This window comes from Misgurnus anguillicaudatus, chromosome 16, assembly GCF_027580225.2.
Source record: "Misgurnus anguillicaudatus chromosome 16, ASM2758022v2, whole genome shotgun sequence".
Lineage (NCBI taxonomy): Eukaryota > Metazoa > Chordata > Actinopteri > Cypriniformes > Cobitidae > Misgurnus > Misgurnus anguillicaudatus.
Window position 1 is genome coordinate 32,106,246 of NC_073352.2, and position 26,901 is coordinate 32,133,146.

Consider the following 26,901-nt stretch of genomic DNA (forward strand, 5'->3'; position numbering starts at 1 on the left):
AAGCCCACAAACCCCCATGCAAGGAAAAGCACGCAATGTGCATAATAATGTGAAACTATAATAATAATAATAATAATAATAATAATAATAATAATAATAATAATAAATAATAATGGCATAGCATTATTAAAAAAGCAAAAATCGAGAATCGAATCGAACCGAGACCTTAGAATCGAAAATGTAATCGAATCGAGGATTTGGAGAATCGTGACACCCCTAGTGGATACAGATCATGGGTGCACGTGCGCCACATCCACATTCAGATCTTGTGTGTGGATTATGGTCAAAACAAATGTTTTGTAGAGATTTACTGCATTTTAACCAGCTATTATGGCAACCCCTAACTGGACAAATGATGTCTCTCATATTTCATAATAAACATTAACAAGCCAGTCAAAACGGCACACTCGTGTCCTTCGCAATACGACTACATTAGCTTTAGTAGTCTCTACACAAAGGACTCAAAGATGGCAGCACTTACATTTAAGTCAAAAATAAGGTGGATAAGACTTTTTGAGCAATATAAACTCAATTGCATTGAAACCATATAGCACATCTTATTAAAGGGAGTTAAAGGGAAAACGTTTCGTAAGAGTAGCTATACTAAAGCATTTCTCCGTTTTCAGCCGTGCCAGTCTTCCCTCTCAACTTCAATGCTTTTGGCTCTGCGATTTGGCTGACTATCATAAAAGCTCAAACCAGCTTTGTATGCAACTGGGTTTTTTTTTGTGTATTGTTGCTAACAACTAAACTTTAAAGCTTTTTCGAAATGGGCTGGATGCCATCCACAGAGAATATCTAGGGCACCATCTGAATCATAAAATATTCACACATCCAATGAATTTTAAAAGAACAAAAATAAAAAAGCAGAAACGTGACCGCTTTCTTAGGCAAAATCTTAAAGCTCTTTCATTTACAAGTCGCTTAATGCAAAATGAATATATGCAGGGTGCGATTTGTGAAAAAAACAGAGGGGGGGATGTTTTCATAGGCGTCGATTTCAGCGACGGTGGGTACCCACCATATTTCGTCATGAGTCATTTTGTACCCACCACTAGTTTTAACTTTTTTGACTGTTTTCAGTGGTTATGAAGAGCAATATATGAGAATTTGGTAATCATTGTCCGACCTAACAAAAATCCATTATAATATTCTTATTCTTTTTTATATATTTCTAATTAAAATATTTCTAGTATTCAGAAATGCGCTCTCCGCTCACGAGCTCTGATCGGAACAAACCCAAACCTCACTGTCTGCTGAACTTGCGCAGAAACATAAAAATATAACCAGCTTTTCAAAATGGTTTTAAAACTAAACATTTATACTATTTTAGCACAAATTATGAGCTTATTGACGATTTTTTATAATTCTTGACATAATGCGTCTCTGTCCACAGCACATTTCAAAACATTTTAATTCATAAAAATAAATCATGAGAACATGAACTCATCACTGCATTTGCAGGAATTGTAAAATCTTATTAACTAGTGAAGCAGCCTAGGCTTGTTAGCTAACGCAATATTTTTACTAAATAAATTAAAGCTTATCTTTCCCCACACATATGAACTGTGATCATGCACAACGAAAAAACACGCAAGAATTAAATCTTAAATAGCAAAACTATATAGCACAACGTAGTGTCAACTTAAACATAAATATGAACAATGTATTGATTGCAAAGTTAAACCATTACAGTAGAAACAATTTTAATGCTGCTTTTAAAGTAATAACATTAACTTTACACCGCGATGCTGAGCTACAGTGAAATGATAGAAAAGTCAGATGCATTATGTGTTAGTCACTTAGCCTCATTTGCGCAAACTGGACACGCCCGCGCCTCGCTAAACGCCTCATCGGCATGTATCATGTGTAACTTCGGCCATTCTCAATGGTGTGACTGGGACACCAACTCTGCTTGTCATCATAAACAGATAATCAGATTGTTATGTTTATTCCCGCTTTATTAATATGCGGCTGAATATGCTGCATTTCATCGTTTCGACACACAGCTTCATAACCATCTCGCAAGTGTTGATAGGCTATTACTCGTGAGGTGTAACCGGGTCTGTAACCAATCAGATAGCGCCGGGGGCGGGACATTGAGCAAGTCTGCAGAGTGGTGAATACAGAGAGGCTGTGCGGCAGCTGTATCAGAGCCAGCCAAAGTAGCGCATTTTAAAATAAAATTGACTTTAATCAAACCACAGATCCGTGATAAGTTTTGTGATTCGTCTCGCCACTAGTGTCGTAGCAGTGATCACTTTGAGGGGGGGATAAATTTATCCCCACCGGGGATAAACATAATTAAGCAGAGGCAGGGATACATTGACCAGAAAGGGGGAAATCCCACGCATCCCCCCCGACAAATCGCACCCTGAATATATGTACCCCAGACGGTACATTCTCAACAGTGAGACTATTTATAGTCCTCTTACCCAACACCAATGACAGAAAATGTGCAGATTAAAAGTCTCACCATCAAAGCCTTGTCCATGTAAAACTCTCTCCCTGGTGTGCCGTTGTTGTATTTGGTGTCAATGGCGAAACATAGGAAGAGCACGTCCACCACTATCTCAAAGATGGACAGGAAGCAGTGCGCCACCAGGAACGCGAACAGACACACGATGATGAGGGGCAGGACCCACTCGGTGTAATCTCTCTGATAGTTCAGTGCTATCACGCCAGCAAACGCCGTGCATGTCACGATTAGGACCTGCACAGGCAAAAACATATATGTTATACATATATCCAGTGGCGGCTGGTGACTTCTTTTTTTGTAGCGCACGAAGCGAAGTTCATCACAAAATGTATGTAGCTTGTCATGTGTGTGGTTCGTCATTTCAAAATATGCGCTTTGAGAGATCGTGTGTGCATCACGTGTCATGCCAAAATAAATTCATGCTGCCTTGAACTTGAAAAAAGACGCTCGCGTGTGCCAGATACTCGCACGATCTCATGCGTAATCAGAGTTTTGTGTTAAGGGAGTGTGTTGTGTGTATTTAGGGAACATGAGCGTCTCTTTTATCATAAACGGTTTTGACGCGTCTCCTGCAGGCACTTATTTTGACAAAACACGTGATGCACACAGGATCTCTCCACACGCATGACACATATTTTGGAAAAGGGAACCACACACGTGACAATCCGAACACTTATTTTGAATTAGCGCATCTTCAGAAGAGCAGTCACGAGCCGCTACTGCATATATCTTAACTACGTACAAAGGATCATAAGAGTTTAAATTATGTCCAATAACATGCTAAATATAAAAATTGTGATTCTTAAAAAAAAGTAATCAAATGATTTCATCCCGGCAACAATGTTAGCTTTTAGACGGCAGGCAGGGGCATGGCGTACACCTCTTTTACCTTGCCTAGGAAGAGCACAAAATCTCCCACGGTGTTGATGGTCGCCACCCTAAGAGCGTTTTCCACCAGGATCATGAAGGCATCGCGGGCCGAGGTGCAAAAACTGGTGCTGTTAATGGCCGTTGCCGCATATGCATTCTGGAAACAAAGAAATGGTCGGATACGTTCATATTATTAACATTATTAACAGATGCATTTATTTTTATTTTTTTAAATATCTCTTTATTCCTCCTTTGGAAATGAAACCCATGATCTTGTGGTCACAAAGTCCAGGCGTTTGATTGATATGCACATAAAATATTTAGCTTGAATGCACAGTAAGTCGCTTTGGATAGAAGCATTTTCCAAATGCATACATGTAACCTAATGTAATGACTAGGGTATTAAAAGCAAATGCTGTTGCTGTACCGACAATATTGGACACACAAGATTAATCCATTAACTGACTCACCTGATTCAAATAATTGAGGCACTTCTCCAAACACCACAGACAGCAGATACAGGCCTTCAGCATGCAGCGTGCACAAGCATTTTCCTACAAAGCATGTACAAGAAACACAAGTAAATGTTATTCACAGTGCATCGCTGATGCACATTTCGAGTATTCGTCAACCTCCTTCTTAATGCTCAAATCCGCCTCTACAAAGCTGTTGCTGATATCTATTAGGGCTCATTATACCCCCAAGATCCCGGCCATATATCAAGTAAATGATACGCCACATAAGCAGAACCCAGGAGGACAATAATAAATAGCCTGCGGTGTAACCTCAAAATATACTTGGTACAAAATACCAGAAGAACATTTAAAGAACGAAGTCTAGCTTCAGCAGCTTACAGTACATTCACCATAATAATCGGCTGGTAGTAATAGAAAGTATTATTTGTATTAGGGCTGTCACGATTATGAAATTTAGCTGATGGTTAATTTTTCCACTGTTCTGCAATGTATCGTGTTACACTGTCAGTTAAGGAGCGCCTTCTGATACTCTCTCGTTTATATAGGCGCTGCAGCTCCCCCTTGTGTTTTTTAAGAGATGTGCAATCATTGCGGTGATCTGAAATCATCGCGATGAGGTCAAATAATCGCAATGAGACGATTATTTAATAATGGTGACAGCCCTAATTAGTATAAGGGCGCACTCACACTATCCAAACCAAATCACGCTTGGGCGCGTTTGACCCCCAAAGCCTGGTTTGTTTGACTAGTGTGATTGGTTAATCGCGCCGCGGCCGGGTTGCAGAGGTGGGCCGGAGCGCGGTTCACTTGCGCGGAAGGCTGTGGTGTGAGCGCAATCGTGCCTGAGCGCGATTCAAAGGTGAAGACGTCAGTTGCGCGACCACTCACCTTCATCTGCCTTCGTAAAAACCTTTTGATGCGCGCAGCGGGGTTATGTGAATGTCCGAGCTGCGCACGTGACAGATCAACTAAGCAATATGATGACATGTGAGAGGGCTGTCTGTAATCGCGCACCAAACCACTCCGAATTAAAAACACAGACCTATCATTACGGTGGGTTCCAGTGTTCAGTGAGAGCTTTACTTCCTGCTTTTTTCAAAACAATCGCATCTTAATGACGAAAGTGCGCCCGGACTCGGATCGATAAAAAGTACAGTGTGAGTGCATGCACCGGGGGGAGTAGGGAGGGGTGACAATCGCGGTGGGGCATAGTTTGGTTTGGTTTGGATAATGTGAGTGCGCCCTAAGAGGTGAGTTAATTAGGGGTTAATTGTCATTTTTGGGTGAACTGTTGCTTTAATGGTTCTGATAAATGAGACATTATCTTTAGGACAAAACATTTCTTTTATAATCACAAAGGCATATATCATTCATAGGGAGTACTGAATTGAGATCTTTCAATGACCCAGAGCCTATGGACAGTGTGTTTATACCTTTCCTTTGAGTTGGTTGTGGATGTACATTAGAATGAGACGTGGGATCTTGACCAGGGTGATGATGAAGGAGCCCTTGGCCACAGTGCCCAGGTGATAGCGAACCAGCCGCAGCACCGATGACAGGATGGGCGTCACCGGAAGTTTGTTTTTGTCCCTGGAGAGTTATACATCAATGTGACCTTACAGACTCAATGTTGCCACACAGATACAAACAGCCTGTAATCTACTTTAAGAACAGACAGCAGAGGATTTTACTGTGCTTTCCTGACAGAGGGTCTCTAGCGAAACCTTATTTTTGATGTAAATGTGCGTGCCGGCATCTTTGAGCTCCTATGTGTAACCGTGGGTTCACACTAGCTGCGTTTATGGCGTCAAAATCACGTCTACCACGTCTAATTTGCCGCTTTAACATTTTGAGTTTACTCGCTTCATTTGGGCGTGAAATTCTAGTCATCGAGACATTCATGCAGAAATTCTCGTCATGGAAGGGCCTTCCATAGGCTTCCACGACCCCACTCACTTGCTGTAATCACGTCACTACTACAGCAAGCTCCTGATTGGTTAACGCAAAGCGTTTTTCTGACTGACGTTCCTATTTTAAAGATACATGCCTCTGTGCTTTTATAGTTGTGCATTGAAGACTCGTCACCCCCGAGCAACAACACAAAATGATTTAATATATCTTCTAATGATGTCTCAGGCCACTTCTTCATTTCATCATCCCACAGGGATTTACATGGCAAGTGTAGTAAATATTAACTGTTTAAATCATGTTTTATGCGTGCTCCCACGACACCGTTTTCTACCGGCTGGATATTAAAACGGACGTCGCGCACAAAAAAGGGAAATACGTCATATCTCTTATAAATACGGTGGATAATCTAAGAATAATGTTAAGAGCGTTTTTTCTTACTAACAAAAAACTGTAGCGAGCAATACAGACCTTGTGAAATAGTAGGTCACCACAGCACCGGCTACGGTCATCTGTTGACAAGCCAGAATAAATTCACTGATCCAGATCAGACCCACCGCATGGTACCAGGTCATGTACTGGAGTCCTCCCGTGAGCCTGAACTCAACCAGGCCTGTGTCTTCATTCTTCTCTGGGTTCCCTGTGGACATGGACCCTCAAGATGAAAACTGGGACATATGCTTTTAGATACGAGCAGTGCAAAATGGTTTTAAAATAAAGGGTTGATATCTCTAAGCAAGTGGTTGTCAAACTGGGAGACGGACCCCACGAGATGGTGCCAGGGGGCCCCAGTTTTATGACATTTTCTATCATTTTATAAAATGCATTCATTTATCAAATTTTGTGTAAACATCAGAAAAATAAAGCTACTAACCAACAGCACTACATTGTATTATTGAATATGTTTTGGTCATGGGTTCGATGCTCAGGGAACACAGATACAGATAAAAATGTATACAGGGTTCCCACACCTTAGTTAACTCCAATACCCTCAAATTCAAGGACTAAATGTGGGGACACATTTCAAGTGAGAGCAAGGTTACATCGTGTTACCTTTAAAGATACATTGTTACGGTTCCCTTTTGAGGGAACTCACGCTGCGTCACTGTAGTGACACTTTGGGGACGCCTCCAAGGGTAAGTGCGTCTGAATGTGTATATCAAATTCAGCCAATGTTGAGGCTTAAGGACAGGGTGACGTGGGTGCCAAGAAGTATATCGCTATCTGAAATACTGCCAAAGACAGCGTTACAGGGACACAGGAAGTATGGCAAGGGAGACGCAGCGTCTCGTTCCCTTCTCAGGGAACAACAGTTGCATACGTAACCCGAGACGTATTCATGTGTCAAACACAACTATGCAAAAAAGCATTTTGGTATGAATCAACATTCGCATACAGAAGATATAAGCATTTAAAGCGAACAGTTTAGAACATGTGCTTAAAAAGTCTAGAATTTTTATGATATTATCCTACACTACACAGGAAATAATATGGATTGCATAAAATAGATTCAAGCACTTTCAATGACCTGTATCTATGTGTGTATATTTTCAAAAACTTCCCAGGGCCTTGAATTTTTTTCCCCAGAATTAAAAACTTTCAAGGATTTCAAGGACCCGTGGGAACCCTGTGTATATCTTGTGAGACATTCGCTTTAGATTAAACCATCTGCCAAATGCATAAATGTAAACGTAAAACCCAAAAGGTATTTTCGTCTCACCAGTGGTGCCGAGGAAGAGGAGGACTAGGATCCAGTAGACCCAGAAGAGAAAGAGAGCGAGAAAGGTACAGAAAGGCTGCAGTGCCAAAAGCGGGAGGTGGATAAAAACTTTTCCCGCCACGTGAAACAGGGCGATGGTCAGGGCCACCCTCTTCCTCATGAACAACATCAGCAGTAACAAAATCCCCTGCGGTGGCAGAAAGAATGGAAATAAGCAGCTAACACCCTCAGCAGACATTAAATGAGTTTAAGTGATAGTTTCTTACAGTAAACACAGTAGCTGAAATGGCATAGATGAGCAGGCCTTGAGCGTGGTCTTTAGGGGTCTTCATGCCACCATTGACTTCTTCGGTCTCCTTCAAATCCTTAGACATGGTCTCATTCATTGTCATTCTATAGTCTATATATAACCACCAGAGAACGCTCGTACCTCCTGAGAAACAGCACGCAACCCAAACTCACATTATCACATATGTAAAACATGGAAAGAAAACAATGCCATTCACAGCTTAGGAGGTGTGAAGAAAGAGCAGAGGAAAGCAGACTTGCCCAGAGAAGCCAGAACCACCAGACCGGTAAGAATCCAAACCAGGACGGCAGAGATGTAACGGATTATCACCATGAGGATCATGGACAGAGCTGTGGCATGCACAAAACAGGAGCAGCGGGTAAAGGATCACGCCCCAGATACGATGAGATCAACATGCATGCGTTTGCTAAATTAAAGACAACGTGAAATCGGATTTTTTGTGTTGCCGATTCAATCATGTTCTTGTGGGTGGAGAAGATTATCATTAACCAATAATACCACAAACTAAGGATTACGATCCAATCAAATCCAGTGGACACAGGAATAGCTTGCCCAACATTATTTCTAGGGGTGTAACAATACATTGATATTGATTGATGCAACTGTCTAAAGATGCAATCTATCGATGGCATGTGTAAAATATCGATATGATCTTTATTTCGACTTTATTTTCTCCACATCTTCTCAACATCCGTCTACACATTGGTCTACGCATTTCCGCCAAAGTGCACATTTTCTGTTACTCAAAACACTATCTGTCTGCGTCAGATTGGGATGCAACAATGAAGCAGTGGTAACCGCAAAAAGACGGATGTGTCTCTGTTGATATTTTGAAAGTGTCCAACAGCAGACACAAATTAATTGATATTGCATCGAATCGTTGCACTGAATCTTTTAAAGTATGGGCAAGCATCATATCGAAACTATACTGTATTGTGTTGAGATGTCCGATTTACACCCCAAGTTATTTCTCAATATGTATAGAGACCATTTCATGTTGTCTTTACAAAAAATAGTTCGCCCCAATGTAAAAATTATTGCATAATTTATTCATCCTAATGCCATCACAGATCTATACATTTGTGAGGATATTAATGCCGCCATATCTGAATTTACCACACTGATGTATGTTTCCATGGATACGTGATGTACCGATCGCTAAATAGGCTAAAATATGAATCTGACAAATATAGTGTTTCACTTCAAAAGTCTAAAGATATATTAACCCACTGGTGTCATTTGAATTTTTAAAAGGCACATATTATGCAAAATTCACTTTTACAAAGTGTTTGGACATACATGTGTGCTGGCAGTGTGTAAACACAACAACCCTGCAATGAAACAAAATTAATCCCCATTAAACCAAAGCAGTCTCATTAAACATGCTGTTTTGATTTGCTTGCTAATGTGATGTCACACTGATAAAGCCCCGCCCATGGCCACTGACTGACTGGTAATTTTACACAAAAGCTTTTTTGATGAGTATGTTAGCACATTGTTACACTAATACTATTGTCTCAGACTGTATTCACAAGAATCAGATCTATTTTTAACCAAAAGCTCTCACTGTCAGTGTGGAGTGAGGATCCGTAGCTTATGCGGCAAAAAAATATATTTCAAAATACACAAAAAAATGGCCAAAAAATATATTTGCTGAAAAAATATTTTTGGGCCATTTTTTGTGTATTTTAAAATATATTTGAAAAATAAATACATTTTAAAGCATTACAAAATATATATTTGGCCCTTCATAAATTTCAAATCCAAGGAAATATATTTATGTTGCATTGGAAAAAAAACTTTATGTTATGAACCTTTAAAAAGGTTTGAATTAAATATATTTTTAATTAAAAAAAATAATTTATAAAATTAACTTGTTTTTAGCATATATTTAAAATATATTTATTTATAAAATTAACTTGTATTTAGCATATATTTAAAATTCTGTAAATATAACAGTTTTAAAAAGGTTCAAATTAAATATATTTTTACTTAAAAAAATAATTTATAAAATTAACTTGTTTTTAGCATATATTTAAAATATATTTATTTATAAAATTAACTTGTATTTAGCATATATTTAAAATCTGGTAAATATAACAGTTTTAAAAAGGTTCAAATTAAATATTTTGACCTTCAAAAATAATTTATAAAATTAACTTGTTTTTAGCATATATTTAAAATATATTTATTTATAAAATTAACTTGTATTTAGCATATATTTAAAATCTGGTAATTATAAAAATTTTAAAAAGGTTCAAATTAAATATATTTTTAACTTCAAAAAATAATTTATAAAATTAACTTGTATTTAGCATATATTTAAAATATATTTATTTATAAAATTAACTTGTATTTAGCATATATTTAAAATCTGGTAAATATAACAGTTTTAAAAAGGTTCAAATTAAATATTTTTTTAACTTCAAATAATAATTTATAAAATTAACTTGTATTTAGCATATATTTAAAATATATTTTGGCAAAAATACATTTGCCAAATGGTTTGTAAAATTAGACATCTATTTGCTTGCCCTTGAAATACGTTTTAAAATATATGTCGACTTGATATATAAAGTTTAAAATTAAATATATTTTCAAATTCAAATATATATATTATTTTAAGCATTTCTTTCTATAAAATGTATTTAGCATTTACCGGTATTTAAAATATATTTTTGGCCAGAGAAATTTATTTGTTTGCATTTAAAGGTACAGGCTTTTTGCTCCCACCCAAATTGGGGCATTTTGGACATGCTATAACAAATAATCTGTGGGCTATTTTGAGCTGAAACAAATTCTAGGCACACCTGAGACTTATATTAAATCTTGTAAAAATGGGCATACTACGTGAACTTTAATAATGACTGTGCTTTTTGGAGCTTTGCCACATTGGCTCCCATATAAGAAAATAACATGAATGCATGTGAATATAAATTAATTTGTTTGGGTTTAATTAAAGAAAGAAAGTGTTATACATCTGGGATGGTGTGAGGATGAGAAATTCTAATAATTATAATAACAGACCATACGTTTAGATTAGACGTTTCCATTTGTTAATGTTTAATAGTGCAAGACTTAATTAACCTCGATCTGATACGGATATCAAGGGACTGCAATTATCCACTTTTAATAGAAGAATCGTTTAACGAATAAACACTCATTATCAGAAAATGAAATCAATCGGGCTTCAGCGAAAGCCAAAGAGAGAAGACCGTTACCTAGTGCCAGCAGACAGAGCCCAACAATGATCTCTTTGCTGGCTGCCACCCCAGCGATCAGCCTGTTTAACATGCTGTTATCACTGACAAACGTCACCACGGCTTCGGCAAATTTAGCATAGCAGGAGATGTCCACCGGCGTACAGCGGTTAAACACCGGAAGAGCTTTGCTGCGGAGATAGAAAAGGCCAGAAGATAGAGGAGAAATAGAGGAGATTTGATCGATAGGACAGATAGTTTGCTTAGGGTTTATTACCTCTCTGGTACTGGAAGTTTGGGACACTTTTCGAAGCGTTCGGTAAGGTACGGGTACTTATGACCGGGTAGCTCATAGGAACAAAGCTCGGACCCTAAAAGAAAGAAAAAAAATACATTAAAGGCACAGTGTGTTATTTTCGCCATTAGAGGTTGCAAAACAATAACAAAGGATAACAATAAACAAAAGATAATGCAATGTAAACCGTAACAAAAACTCCAGGGAAACAATGATGTTATTGATACAGTCCATAAGGTTTATAGGGAACATGTCAAACCCTACAGACTGTAAACAGCAGAGATCCTGGAGCATGGCTCAGTCAAACCTTTGTTTAGTTATCTCAACCATAGGCTTTAAAACCGGCTGTGCCTGACAGAAATATATTTATTTTATATGCATTGTTGGTGTCATGATGGCATATACAATGAAAGCTTTTGTCTGTCAAATGATTTGAGAAAGTGTCAATGTCGCAGTAGCATGTTTTGCATTCCCACAATGCCCAAGTGTGCGACTGACTCACCATTTGTCATGGCGAACCGCCTGAGGTCGTGGTAAGTCGCCAGCTCCTCTGTGGGACATATTGACACGCACAGCGCCATGGACTTGATCTTCCTTTGAATGATGTCTATGTTGCATGGATCCAGGAAAAAGACGTATCTGTGAACAACATAACCACAAGATGAACCCTATTCGCCCACATTTCGAGAAAGGAAATCTGATGAAATAGCAAAGCTATCGGTTTCATTGAGCGCAGTATTGTGTGATAAAAATCAACATTGAACAGCAGATATTTTTGTCACAGGACCGTTCGGTCGAGAGAAACTGAGAGCTTGTGTACGAGCCAAGCCTCCTCTGTGTCCGTGGCTTTACTTCAGCTTTTCATGCGGCGTGAAGTGGGCACCGCACCCACGCCGAGACGAGAGACCCATTGTCTTGTGTGTTCGGCACAAAAACAGACTGTCAGAAACAGGTGACGTACGCGTTTGAGGAAAAGACTTAAGCATCAGTAAAAAACGAGAAGCTATTACTTTAAGCAATGCTGTTTAGGGTCAATCCTTGATGTTTCTTAAGGTTAGTTCAATGTAGAGGTTTGGCAGAAATGTATGCATACTAAAGCTTTGATTTTGCTGAAGAAATCATCTTTAAATATATTGAATTATAGATGTAAATGTTTTTTGGCTAAGATTTGGCCTATATTTCAGGTCGAAATGATAGAAATTTGGACATGTAAGGGAACATGTTTATAAGATAACGTCTAATTTAAATAAAGAGGCATGAGATTTAAAGGGGACATTTCACAAGACTTTTTTTAAGATGTCAAATAAATCTTCGGTGTCCACAGAGTACATACGTGAAGTTCTAGCTCAAAATACCATACAGATAATTTATTATAGCATGTTAAAATTGTCATTTTGTAGGTTTGAGCAAAAATGTGCCGTTTTGGGTGTGTCATTTTAAATGCAAATGAGCTGATCTCTGTACTAAAAGGCAGTGCTGTGGTTGGATAGTGCAGATTAAGGGTATTATCCCCTTCTGACATCACAAGGGGAGGCAAATTTCAATTACCTATTTTTTCGCATGCAGAGAATGCTTTACCAAAACTAAGTTACTTTTTTACATTTTCTAGGTCGTAATGGGGCTGCAATACGATTTATCGCAACTAATCATTTGCAGAATAAAAGTTTTTGTTTACATCATATATGTGTTTACTTTCATGCATGTATTTATTTAAGAAATATTTACATGTGTATATACATTTTTATATTAAATATATAATTTATAAGTATAAATACTTAATATATTAATACATCTTTTTCTTAAAATTATAAATGTATGTGTGTGTACATAATTATTATACACAGTAAACACACATATATGATGTAAACAAAAACTTTTATTATGCAAACAATTAGTTGCGATTAATCGTTATGCAGCCCTAGTTGATAAAAGGACTGGGGACCCAATTTTAGCACTTCAGCAAAAGTCAGATTTTCATGATATGTCTCCTTAAAAATACATAATTTTGTCCTATTGCAAATGTGGTTTGGAAGTGAACACTGATCTGATCAACCCAAAATTGTTGAACCAAAATCGCTGACAGCTTTTAAGCATTTCCAGCATTATAGATGTGAAATTTGCAGTCAACATTTTAAATATAATTTTTTTTTCTCTGCATGAAATGCATTACAGAAAAATGTTTCATGTTTTCTATTTTAGACAATAGTAACATGCATGCATTATGTGCATTTGAAAGGAAAAAACAACGCTACGGACATGACAAATACGAAATTTGCACTTAACTTTAAAAAAATGCTTTTTAACAGAAATTTTGCATAGGTATTTAAACCACAAAATACTGACATCTGATATATCAGTATGGTTACTTAAAAGCTTTGGCTAAAACATTACGTAAAAACGTTGCTTTTCACGATTGGGTTGACATTTGCTTGGAATGTATTTACATAATACACAAAGATAGCACATAACCCTATTAAACAGAGACGGATAAAGTGAGGGATTGTGGGCCCTGGACCTGACTGAGAAAGTAACTCACGTAATTGCATTAACTAAATGAACTTTGCTGAGCTAACAACATTAGCTTGCTAACTCGGTCTGCTGTGTCTTCTGACACCACATGCACTTTTTCTGATACAAAATGATTTCTCTAGATATAAACAGACAAGATTTTAAAATTTCTGTAAAAATTAGATAAAATAGACAGAGACAACTAGTCGGACCCATCTCTAAACCCTACACTAGAAATAACAGCAACTACACATGGCATTTCAAGATTAACCAAACATGCGGTTACCAAATATAAATGGCAACCATTAAAATATCCATATAATCCACTGAGATCAGTACCAATTTCTGAAGAAATCTTAAAAATCTCTTAAAAATAAAGGTGCTTCATGATGCCATAGAAGAAACATTTCAGGCTGAATGGTTGCATAAAGAACAGATACCAACATCTGTTGGGTTTGTTGGATTATAAAAATGTATGGACGAAATGGAATGGAAACAGAATGGTTTATTGAGGAACCAAAAATGGTTCTTATGTGGCATCGCTGTGAAGAACCTATTAAAGGCGGAGTGCACAATAGGTACGTTTACATGCAACCAAATAATCCGTTTGTAATCGTATTGATAGCTCAATCGTATTGAAAAGCCTTCATGTAACCACCTTAATCAATACGATTGAGGACGATCGGATGCAAATTTGGATCGTATTGAACGGGGTGGTGTACTCCGATCTGTGATCCGATCCGCAGGAGAAAAGTACGCATGTAAAAATCGTAGTATTTTCTCAATCGGATGCAAAAATACACTGTGCACATGCGCAGAACATTTGTGCTCAAGTTCACGTCTTATATTAAACTCTTACATCACATGATTCTTGTCACAGAAACACACAATAGCAAGGCAGTGGCATCACGCATTATTAAGGTAAGGTTACTGGGGTCACACGATGTACATTCTGCCGCGTTTATGTGTACTTTTAAAACATTAGGTTACTTAATGAAAAGTTTGGTTTTATCTCCTATATCTGAAAACTTCTTAAGTACAACTTTCTCCAACTCTGTTTTGTCTTTAATCCAGAGATAAAGCCTGAACTCGGCAAAAGATGCTGTCTGCAGCGAGGTGTTGCCAAGTCCTCTGCTTTTTTTTAGTTTAGATTTGAGCTACTCTTTAAACTGTTTCCACCAGTAGTTTTTTCTGCGGGTTAAAGATGAAAGTATTTCATTTATAGTTATTGGTATTTGGGCTGTGAATAGTCATTGGGATGCTTTTGGGCTAGTTTTAAATGTCTATTGGGCTGGTATTGATACGTGAATCTGGCAACCCTGCCTGTGTGCTTGCGCAGACGTTCGGTTCGGATTCTATATAATGTACATGTAAACGAACATTTGAATCAGATTACAATCTTTAGGGTGCATGTAAACTGTATTGTCGTAACCTTCAATCATATTAAATTTAATCGGATTAACAAAATTTTGTGCATGTAAACATATCCATTGTTTGAAAAACGCTTTGGAAAAGGGAGTCGGGCCGCCTACCAAAACACACTTGTAGCCAACCAGCAGTAAGGGGTGTGTCTACTTACTGACATCGTTGCCTGGGTTGCGTATGTTTGCGGCGGTTCTATCAAAAAAAGGTCCAGATTCTATTGGGGTAGGGGCGTGTTTGTTTAGGTGATGTCAACATTGGCTTTCAAAAATGGTGCACTCTGCCTTTAAGTACCCTTCCTTTTAAGAGTGTCCCAGTGATTGTTTCTGAAAACCCTTGACTTAACTCCCTCGTGTTTGTCTAGTCAATAACAGCTTCATCAAACCAAGTGGCGCAGGTCAGGTGTCAAATCTTTTTAACGAAACACATAATTGCTATTTAACATGGTATGTGTCAAGCAGAAGAGTAAATGTCCACGACCACAACCCTCCTAGAGAACAGCAGCTGCTCGGCCAACACAGATTAATAGTGTTTTGGTGCTTTGAAACCATTAAAAGTAAACAAACAACATAAAGAGAATTATTCAGGCACCAGAACGAAATACATTTTGAGAACAAAACGTATTCACTAACTAATCTAAAAGACCTAATCTTAATGTTTTTCACACTCTCTATGAAAGCACTTCATTAGGCAATGGACCCACAGGCACAATATGTGAGTGTGTGTGTGTGTGTGTGTGTGTGTGTGTGTGTGTGTGTGTGTGTGTGTGTGCGTGTGTGTGTGTACGCGTGCGTGGGTGTGTACAGAAGGGCACGAGGGTTAGTGTAGTGCTCATCATCATTGCACGTCTCCAGTGTCTCTGTGTTTGTGCAAGTTAAACTGAAATGAGAAAAAGATGAGAAACGAGCAGTCATTTTCTGCTGTGGGAAATCCTCACTCTAGCTGATATTTACCACATCTATCTCTTAAGCTTTTATGACAAGAGTAAATTAAGCAATCATTCACAGCTTTAAGACTGTAATAGAAGAAAACAAACGCATCTTTATTCACAAAGATGGGCGACACCACCTGGGTGATTCTCACAAAAACTTGTTTTTAAAAATGTCAAGCATGAAAATGTAAAAATTGCTTACATTTACTTTTTTTCCCACCAGACATTGAAAAACAAAGTCTGGAGTAAATGGGAACATTAATTTAAAAACTTTTACTTATCATTTAACACTTTTTGTAACATAATTTAAAAAATTAGTCCTAAAAAATCTCATTACCGCAACAGTCAGAAAACATCAACACTGACATATTTTCAAAATGACATGACAAACCTGAAAGAACATCATTTGGAGATTCTGCACATGCATTTAAAATCAAAGTATTATGCTTCTATTAATTAAATTAACATTTAATAAGCATCTGTTGCGGTAATGATAATCAAAGTGTCGTGTAAGCATTCTGACAAGACAATATTTCAAATTAACTGTAAAAAAATGATCTTACCTGGTAGCCATCTTGAAGTAACTGGTCCATGTGCTTGGTCACTCAAAATCAAACTTTATTAAAATTCTGTATGTGTGCTTAAACTGTTCTCAAAAAGTGTTGTGGAGGATGAGAACATCAGTCATGGACACATCATTTTCCTAATTTTTCTTCATTTTTATTATACATGAATATTCAGTAAATATTTTTTCTGTCATCTAAAGTAGTCTAGCAAAACATCCATTTATTTTTTTTCTCAATATTTTTGTGTTAATTTCATTAAATTACAACATAACGCATGTTCAGACACAGCCGGACACATTGCGGTAATGAGAATTTCAGCAGAAAATTACATAAAATTTACAATTATAAATTCTTATGTTGAAATCACACATTGTGCAAGGTAGAACACAGTATTGTGGTAATTCTGATGCTTTTTAATGTTACTATATTACACATTTTAAAGCTAAAATCATTAGTGCCGTGGTGTTTCAATGGTTTTGTGAGAATCACCCACCTACATGCCAACACAACACCCTCACAAATAATCACTCTGGATCTGATAGCCTTTTTCATGCCCAATCATAATTTTTGTTGTTGTTTTTATTTATTTATAAAACCGGCAATATAAAAAATTTAGATACGAATGTTTCAAAATAATTTAGTACCATAATAAGGGCAATTTGATGTTTTACCGCGAAACTACATGAAATAACCAATAAAAGCTAGTTTATGACACCCAAGGACAAAACAAACTGTATCCCAGATTACCTTTCCACCCTTTTCCAGGAAACAACTTGCACACCCAACCAAACTCTGATGCCAAATGGACTCATATCCGCTCCATAACTTCTAGTGTTAAAGTGCCCACAGAGACCCTTTAAAAACCATTAAATGCAAAGGAACACCATAAGCTCTACACCAGCACAGTTATCACTCCGACAGCTCAAGTAAGCCATTTTCAAGTCATTATTATGTTCGCTTCTGCTCTGACAAGCCATTGAATGCTGCAGTAAATGAATAGCCCTGCTTCAGAATGATGAGTCAGATCTCAGAAACCATCTCTGAAAAGCTTCCTCTAATTCAGCTCACCCACAACGGGGAACGGGAAAAAAGTAATTTGACAGCGTAAAAATGAAATGGCCGGAAATACCTGTCTTTCCTGCGGGCTAGCGGCCATTAAGGGCCGCACACTGTGACAGTACTCGTCCTCGGGGCCCGTGCTGAATTATTCAAGGTTTAGTGTGTGTAGCTGAAACAGTCCTCTGCTATCTTCCAGTGAAACGGCAGAGGTTTGACATTTGCATTGATGTGATAATCGAAGGGCAAGCAGCCAAAGCTCTCTGATTTCAACGGCGACCGTTTGAGACCGTTCGAAAAGGGGAAGATGAGGATAAATTAGGGTAGAAGTGGGAAGAAAATGACTCGACTCACTTTCTGTCAGTGTGGTCCAGGCCACTGAGCCGGACCCCTTCGATGGGGTCGTTGCGTTGGCCACAGGTGTTGCCGTAGCTGTCATATCCGAAGACCAGCCGTGATGCGCCTCCCGTCACGATGGTGAACCCACAGATGCCACACTAGAATCAAAGTGAATCAGGATTAGTGTCGGCTTTAAAAACAAGCAGCTACAGGTAAATTAGTACAGAACCAAATTTTCAGCCATAGCTAATACAGGATTTAGAGGACAAGTTCGGTATTTTACACTTAAAGCCATGTTTTCAGATCGTTTATGATTAAATAGAACGGTTTTGACTGAAATTTCAACATATGTGGATGCCCTGAGAATTTTCGGGTGTTTGTGTTTCACCTCCCACCTCTACAATGGCTTTATAGGTGCACTGGAACAATCCTTCCTAAAATGCATTAAACTTTCGTTTTCGAGTGGTCAGGGGTGTTCACTGATATGCTCACACAAAAATCGCTGCAAAAGACGCATTCCAACAGGTTTTATCGTAGTTTTGTCCAACTCCATTGAGTTGTATTAGATGTGCTGTGAGGTACGGTATTACTCCGCGCCGGGAACTTTGTTTGTATTCTTGCAATTGGCAAAGGCGGATTAGCGCCACCACCTGGGCTGGAGTGTCTATTATTTAAGCTCTTAGCGGAAGAATATACGGGTGTGAGGCGTTTGGAAAAATAGCTCCACAAGTTAACAACGAATGCTTAAACACCTGTTGGAAAGTATCTTTTGCAGCGATTTTTGTGTGAGCATATCAGTAAACACCCCTGACCACTCATCGAGTTTCACGTCTTTGTAAACGAAAGTTTAATGCATTTTAGAAAGGATTGTTCCAATGCATCTATAAAGCCATTGTAGAGGTGGGAGGTGAAACACAAACACCCGACAATTCTCAGGGCAGCCGCATATGTCGAAATTTCAGTCAAAACCGTTCTATTTCATCATAAACAATCTGAAAACAGGGCTTTAAGTGTAAAATACCGAACTTGTCCTTTAAATAGAGCCTAATTACACAAAGTTTTGTCAATAAATTAGGAGGCTCCTTTAAATCTCCTTTTAACATCAGCAACTCTGCATACAACACACAAATTGCACCATAACAATGCGTGTTATCTAGTTTACAAAGACAAGCAATTTGTCTGGCCGCACTGATTGTACAAAACTACTGCATAACACAAAACAACCACTGTCAAACATATCAATTGTGACCCAGTGAGAATACTAGGTGGACAGAGCTAACCAGCACAACACGACAGAAACAGAACACAAGCAAATTAACCAAAACTCTCCATGGATAAATAGAAAAGTTATTGTGGCATGTGCCAAACTAAACACACGGTTACCAATTTACAATTATAACCAGTGAGCTTTCACAATCTTTCAATCATTTGTGGTAACTTAATAAAAAAGTTAAAATATTAAAATAGGTAAAAATTATTATAAATCATACTAACTGGCTACTAAATTGTTCACAAATCAGGAATGAGTTTAGTATTTGTTTGAATAAGACAATAATATTGTCGTAACAAGAAAAATACAGATTTATTACAAAACATGTCCATACCTTTGTAAAAAAAATTAACCATTTAGTAACCATGTTTTTGACATAGTGATTACCACTAGCAAAACCATGGTTTACTATGATTTATTCATGGTTTTTCTAGCAAAGTTACTTGCTAAAGCCATGGTTTTACTAGAGATAAATAGGGGTGACATCATATTAATTTCCATGTAGGGCTTTATCAAACAATTACAAAAACAAGATAATCGAGGAAAAACAATTATTGTGTGATTAAAATATAAATTGCGTGCTGCTGGACCGATGTGTTTATAAGGCAATTTCGAAGGCATCACTGCTTTGACACGTGTAGCCTATTGCTATATACACTTACTTATTAAAAAGATTAAATAAATGCATGTTTTCAAAGTCACTGAGTAATCGTGTTTAATAATTATGATTTTGCCCATAATCGAGCAGCCCTATTTCCATGTCATGATTTTGAAAATTTGTAGGGATGCACCGATAAGATTTTTTGGGCCGATGCCGATACCAATTTAAACAGACAACTTCTGGCCGATATCGATATTAAACACTTGTATACAATACTATACAGTTGGTCTATTAGCTAGTTTATTTCTGCATCAAATTATTTTACTGAACATGGATTGGATCTAATTAACATTCAACTGACCAACATAATAAGAGAGGCACAAATGAAGCTAAAACAAATATAATAAGAAGCATGACAACCTTCGAAGGTATTTTTTGCTATTCAGCATTTATTTTATTAACAACATTAACTGATTTTTACATATAATGGATTTCTTTATGCAGTAAATTAATAAACAATCGGTATCAGCCTTTCTCGTGCTATTGCCAATATGCCGATTGTTTCAAATTCATAAAAAAAATCGTCCGATACATCGGTGCATCACTAAAAATGTGCATAACCATGTAAAATCTGTACACTTTTATATATATAAAAAGATCCACAAAAAATATAGCAAAGTACAGCATTTAGCACAAGCCGTGTTAAATAAGCATGAAAACATGCCAGATGACACAGTTCATGATGTTACATTATATATCTACATAACTTGTGCATATTCTAAACATTACGCATTTTCATGGCATAAACAAATGCAAATATAATCACATATTAAGCATATCAGCACTTGCATATGTAAATAAACAACTATCACATAAAGATAGTAAAACACAGCATGACCAGAAGTACATACAGAGCATGCATATATATATATATATAAACGTGATTTTTGCTATAATTTATGAATAACAAAAACTGATGCCTTACCATTCCCACACAGAACAATGCAAATAACAGAAACCATGGCAGATCTGTGCAGCTTCGGTCCTCCAATGGTTTCCATTCTCTTTTTGTCCTCTGAAATACAAGAGTATAGTCACAGTGTTGACATGCTTAAACTAAAAAGTATCATTTATATACAATAATGTTGATTTACATAACAGGCAAATATCCTGCAAATGAGCCACTACACATATTACAGTGTGTAAATAAAAATAAACAATTTATTATCAAACAACGAGCCCAATAAATAGAAGATTCTAACCGAAACATAAATAAAATAATTTGTTATCCAAATAAACTTAATAGCTCGTGTTGACACTGGATTGTAAAAGCTCAGTCAGAGCTTGTTTACTAACACACTACATCTGTGTGTATATTACGATCACATGCATCAACGTGCTGCAAAAAAACCCAAAGACCTGATTTGTATTTTAATGCAAATGCTATCTTATAAGTATTGCAATAAAACGCAAAGATCGCTATGCGCGACAGGCGCAGGACATAAAAATAATAATAATAGGATTACATGTACAGCAAGTGACAGTACAGCACTTCATTGGCCCGTCAAAGGCATTCAGTCGTGTAACAATGTATCACATCGCGCGAAACAATGTAACGAACATTCAGCGCAATGTATCAACATCCGCGGGAAACTCGATACATTTGTAGCATCGGAACGTCGCAAGCGTCGTCGCTCACCTCTGCGCTTCCACAGCATCCCATTGCCGGAGGGAGGTTAGGATCGCACAAAAACTAAACGCTACACCGCAGGAAAACAATAACCCCAACCTGCAGGGAGCTGACGGTATATTTTTGACCCTGCATTAATTGCGTGTCACGCACTGAAACGACTCATCGATCACGTGCATCTAAACCGAGGGCTTTCCCCAAATATGCCGCATAATAACGTTTGTACGGTCCTCTCGGTCCAGGTAAAAGGGATTATTACTTTGGGATTTATCGCCCTGCACTTCCTGGTGGGTTGAGCAGGTGTATCCGGAAAAAGAACCACAGCCGTCCAATCACAGAACGAGCTGGATGTAGGCGGGACCAACGCTGAATTTCGGGACAGTGGAGGAGCCCGGGAGCTTTAAACCATCACTGAAGTGCTCTGATTTTGTTCAACTACATTAATTTATGGGTATAATACATTATGGGTTCTTATAAACGATTTAATAGCTATAGCAAATAATTACAAGTATGTCAAAGTAATGTTTATTATATTTGCGAATCATGGAGGTTTTCTCATTTTCATAATAATAATAATAATAATAATAATAATAGGGAAGCATAATAAACTCTTATAAAATTATAGTTTGCTACTCTAAAACGATGGTAACCCTACTGAAAAATCCAGCGAAGACAAGCATTAGTTGGTAAGCTGGTCTAGCTGAGTTTTGGTCACTTTTTAAGATAGTCTAGCTGTGTTTTGGTCACTTTTTAAGATAGTCTAGCTGGACATAAGCTGGTCAGACTGGAAGACCAGCTGACCCACCAGCTTGACCAGCTTTAGTAGGCTGGGAGGACCAGCCTAGACCAGCTACTGCCACCTTATTTTTTTAATCACCTATGCTTCCTTATTATTACTATTATTATTATTACTGTTATTACTATTATTATATTACTACTATTATTATTACTACTATTATTATTACTACTATTATTATTACTACTATTATTATTATTATTACTACTATTATTATTATTACTACTATTACTATTATTACTATTACTACTATTACTATTATTACTATTACTACTATTACTATTATTACTATTATTACTATTACTATTATTATTACTATTACTATTACTATTACTATTACTATTACTATTACTATTATTACTATTATTATTACTATTACTATTATTACTATTATTATTATTATTACTATTATTATTATTATTACTATTATTATTATTATTACTATTACTATTATTATTACTATTATTATTATTATTACTATTATTATTATTATTACTATTATTATTATTATTACTATTATTATTATTATTATTACTATTATTATTATTATTACTATTATTATTATTATTACTACTTTTATTATTATTATTACTATTACTATTACTATTACTATTACTATTACGATGACTATTACTATTATTATTATTATTATTATTATTATTATTATTACCATTATAAAAATGAGAAAACTTAAAACACAAACTTTAACAAACTACAATCAAATATTTCAATCCAATGTTTTCAAAATCCTACTAAAAAATCCAGCTAAGACCAGCATAAGCTGGTGAACTGGTTTTAGCTGGCCTTGTCAGGGTTTTAAGACACTCAAGACACGAACCCAAATGCAGACTTTGACGACAAAGGAATTAATTAAACAAACGGGGTAAACAGGAAAAACAAAACCCACGAGGGGGCAAAACAAGACAAGGATAACGCGACACTGAACTAACACTTAACTTAAACCAAACATTAAACAGACTAAGACTAGATTTCAAAAAGTACTCACAGATAACCAACTGGATATGCGACAAGACGAACGTGCACAGAACAGCAAACACAAGGACAATAAATAGGGACAAAGTAAATCACATACACCTGGAAAATAATCAAAAGTAAGGGATCGGGGAAAAAGTGACGAGACCCGGGAAATGCGTGGTCAGAATAAACCAATACTAAAACCACGCATCTCCCACATAGAACATATGTACTGTCAGAACCCTGCCATGCTAAACTAGATCTAAATACAAACAAGGATCTGGCAGGATTTTGACAGGCCTCCCAGCTTGGTTTTAGCTGGTATTGCTGGTGTAGCACCCACCAGCTTGACCAGCATTGCCAGGCTGGGAGGACCAACTTAAACCAAGCTGTATTTTCAGTAGGGAATTAGGAATTTTACAGCGAATTTTTACCTTTTATTCTATATACTCGAAAAGGACTAAGGTTTTTGCCCCAACGTGACTTTGATATTATTTATAAAATATATAATATTAATATAATTGGTCATTGTTTGCCTGCCCACCCTACTGTTTTAGCTGGTCTCGCAGGTTGGTTTTAGCTAGTTTTGCTGGTGTAGCAAGCTGGTCTAGCTGTGTTTTGGTCACTTTTAAAGATGGTCTAGCTAGACTTAGCTGGTCAGGCTGGGAGACCAGCTGACTCACCAGCTTGACCAGCTTTGCCAGGCTGGGAGAACCAGCTTAAACCAGCTACTGCCACCTTAAACCAGCTAAAACCAGCTACCAGCTTATGCTGGTCATATGATAAACTCAAAACGCACAGACATTTATGGTCATCATCATTGCCCAGATTCTACATCACCAGAGCGTCACTACGAGAAGCACAACAACAACTGTCTACAACACAATACAATACAATTATACAATACAATACAAACCGTACTTGCATTAGCCTGATATATTATTAAATATATTCTTCATTTTTAATAATGTAACTCGTACAGGCACCCTCATTTAATTTAATTTAACTAGATCTAGACTAGGATTATAAGGAACACCAATAAAACCAACAATAACAAAGAATAATAGAATTAGAAATTCTTGTATATATTTTAACTTCTGTCGCTTATACAAATAAACAAGTAGACTACTACATAAGTCAAACAGGTCAATAAACTTACAAACTTAATAACTTAAGAAAATGTCCTTGCTAGATTATTTGTCATCTCTAAAGTTTCTCTGAGCTCACTTTGATGAACTCACCAGTCTTTAAAAACATAAAATAACTTTCGCACCTTTATCCACTTGGACTTTGATGGACCTTTATAGGAACTTGATGTTGACCGTCTCATCTTCCTCGGTGTGCAGCATTACAGCGCAATGTGAAGGGCAGAGCCTCGGCTGAGATACCAGGCTGGACGACAGAAGAGAACCATTGTTTCATTGTTCTCTGTAGTACCAGGGAGAGAGTGAGTTATTGTGTGTGTATTTGTGTGTCAGAGAGAGAGAGAGAGAGAGAGAGAGAGAGAGAGAGAGAGAGAGAAAGAGAGATGGGGGTAGAAAGAGAGATTGTGAGAAAGAAAAAGTTTGCTGTAAACATCTCAAAATTGTCTATGCAGTGATTTCTTTGACCACTAGAGGGAGTTCAAATACAGGCGATACAGAATGACCCTCTCCCAGCAAATACTTTGTAGGCTATTACATAACACAGATACTATATATTCAATATTATATATTATAGGAAAGGATAATATGAATTTCTTAAAATTAAGCTTCATTAAGACATGAATAATTTTATGAACTCATTATACATTTTATTGAAAGGTCTTACAGCATAAAAGAAAAATACATTTTGTATCCATTTTGTTACTCCATACGCCATAAGTTATTCTTATCTCCCACTACGTGCTTGGTACTGTAAATACAAGGGTCGACTTGGATTCACTCCACGACTTTATCTCTTACAGTTAACAGGAACATTCTGTACAGTATGGTCTCCTATTTTATGTTTTAATGTACACTCAGCTGTTTAGTTATTGTATTAAAAACCACAAACCCTGAATAACAGCCCTGGGAGTTTATTATGAAGTTATTTTTTTACAGTCACTCAAAAGAGATGTTGTAATCATCACAAGACCTGTAGGAGGGTATTTTTGCATTGCTTATAAAAAAAAATGTATTACTTGGGTTAAAGGCTTAATACTCCTTAAACACCGTGACCTGAACTTTCCCCTTAAATCTGATGAAACAGCAGCATTGACATATCTTTATTCAGCATTTCTTTAGTTTGTTTGGTTGTTTACTGGTGCAAACTCAGTTAGCATTAAATTGTTCCTTGTTCCTCCTTTGGAGGCAGGTACCCTCCGCCCCCCCACCCGCAGGTACGTGAGCTCATAGCTGAAGAATTTTATTCAGTTATATGGGAAATAACACTCTATGGCAGTGGTTCTTAAACTTTTTCCGCGTACGGCCCCCTTGTGTACAGTGCATTCCTTCGCGGCCCCCCAAAAGAAAATTTATGACAAAAACTGTTCTAAAATTTAACATTTTAATTAAATAAAACATATTAAGTTATACAAAGTAGTGCTGTTGGTTAGTATCCTTATTTTTTTTAGGTTTCATTACACAGAATTCATGAAAAATGAATGTATTTTGTAAAATGTCATAAAACTGGGGCCCCCCTGGCACCATCTCGCGGCCCCCTGGGGGCCCCGGACCCCAGTTTGAGAACCACTGCTCAATCTCTCTGTCAACCTTGGACACTTAAAATTAAATTTGTTCACTTTTTTATCAAATTGTCCCAGTCTTTCCAATTTCTAATTTAATGATGCAAATGTTCCCAGAATTTATAAATAAAGTTTTACATTATTTCATCATCCTTCACTGTCTTTACTAAACCTGTCAGAAACATTACTTGACTTCCTGTGTTAAATAAACTGACCGCGGTCAACTGTATGCGATAACAGCTGGAGATGGGCAACAAATATCGGTTGACCTTTCCTCTAGATAATGATCTCACAGGCCGTTTACTTGAGGTCATTCACACCTTTCTATTACTTCAGTCTTCCAGATCATTCTGAGTATAATAAATTGTATGAACTAAGCGTACGTTGCTTTCTCATAGTTGTCAACTTCAGTATTTTCTGAATAAAAATATGTGTCCTGCTAGTATGATGAAATAATAATACTGTCCTGTTTAATAACAGGAACACCTCTGGATCTTGTGATAGTATCAGTAAATACATTACAGATATATTTGGATGTCTAACTTTGCAGTGTCCTTGAAATGAACATGACTCATTATTTGTGTCCAGAGCCGTGGACCAGGATTGTCCAAAATTTCACTTGATTTCAAGTGTCTGCATTGCAACATTACTGGCACACACAAACAGCAAGAGCTGTAACTAAACCATGACAGTACTTAGATTATATCTGATAGCTTGAGATTACACATTTATATTGTACTTTACTAAACAATTTCTTAACTGCTCCCAAAACGAACTTTCAAACA

The 26,901-nt window shown here is 37.0% G+C and overlaps 1 protein-coding gene across 5 annotated transcripts in view; it reads right to left on the reverse strand.

The window, feature by feature from the left end:
- Positions 1 to 24,849, reverse strand: part of slc44a1b (solute carrier family 44 member 1b) — a 34,304-nt gene extending 9,455 nt beyond the window's left edge. For 2 of the 5 annotated variants that reach the window (XM_055178963.2, XM_055178962.2), the window contains exons 1-14: positions 24,686 to 24,845; positions 20,937 to 21,026; positions 18,096 to 18,238; positions 11,761 to 11,897; positions 11,241 to 11,334; positions 10,985 to 11,154; positions 8,003 to 8,092; positions 7,720 to 7,886; positions 7,454 to 7,640; positions 6,205 to 6,373; positions 5,259 to 5,415; positions 3,820 to 3,903; positions 3,369 to 3,506; positions 2,477 to 2,713 (exon numbers count right to left, since the gene is read on the reverse strand). In XM_055178963.2, the coding sequence (XP_055034938.1) occupies positions 2,477 to 2,713; positions 3,369 to 3,506; positions 3,820 to 3,903; positions 5,259 to 5,415; positions 6,205 to 6,373; positions 7,454 to 7,640; positions 7,720 to 7,886; positions 8,003 to 8,092; positions 10,985 to 11,154; positions 11,241 to 11,334; positions 11,761 to 11,897; positions 18,096 to 18,238; positions 20,937 to 21,026; positions 24,686 to 24,742 (1,920 nt within the window). In that variant the 5' untranslated portion in view covers positions 24,743 to 24,845. Of the gene's footprint in view, positions 1 to 2,476; positions 2,714 to 3,368; positions 3,507 to 3,819; positions 3,904 to 5,258; positions 5,416 to 6,204; positions 6,374 to 7,453; positions 7,641 to 7,719; positions 7,887 to 8,002; positions 8,093 to 10,984; positions 11,155 to 11,240; positions 11,335 to 11,760; positions 11,898 to 18,095; positions 18,239 to 20,936; positions 21,027 to 21,650; positions 21,952 to 24,685 lie in introns of those variants that run through there. The other 3 variants (XM_073854505.1, XM_073854506.1, XM_055178958.2) reach the window with 3 other exon arrangements.
- Positions 24,850 to 26,901: the final 2,052 nt, after the last annotated feature.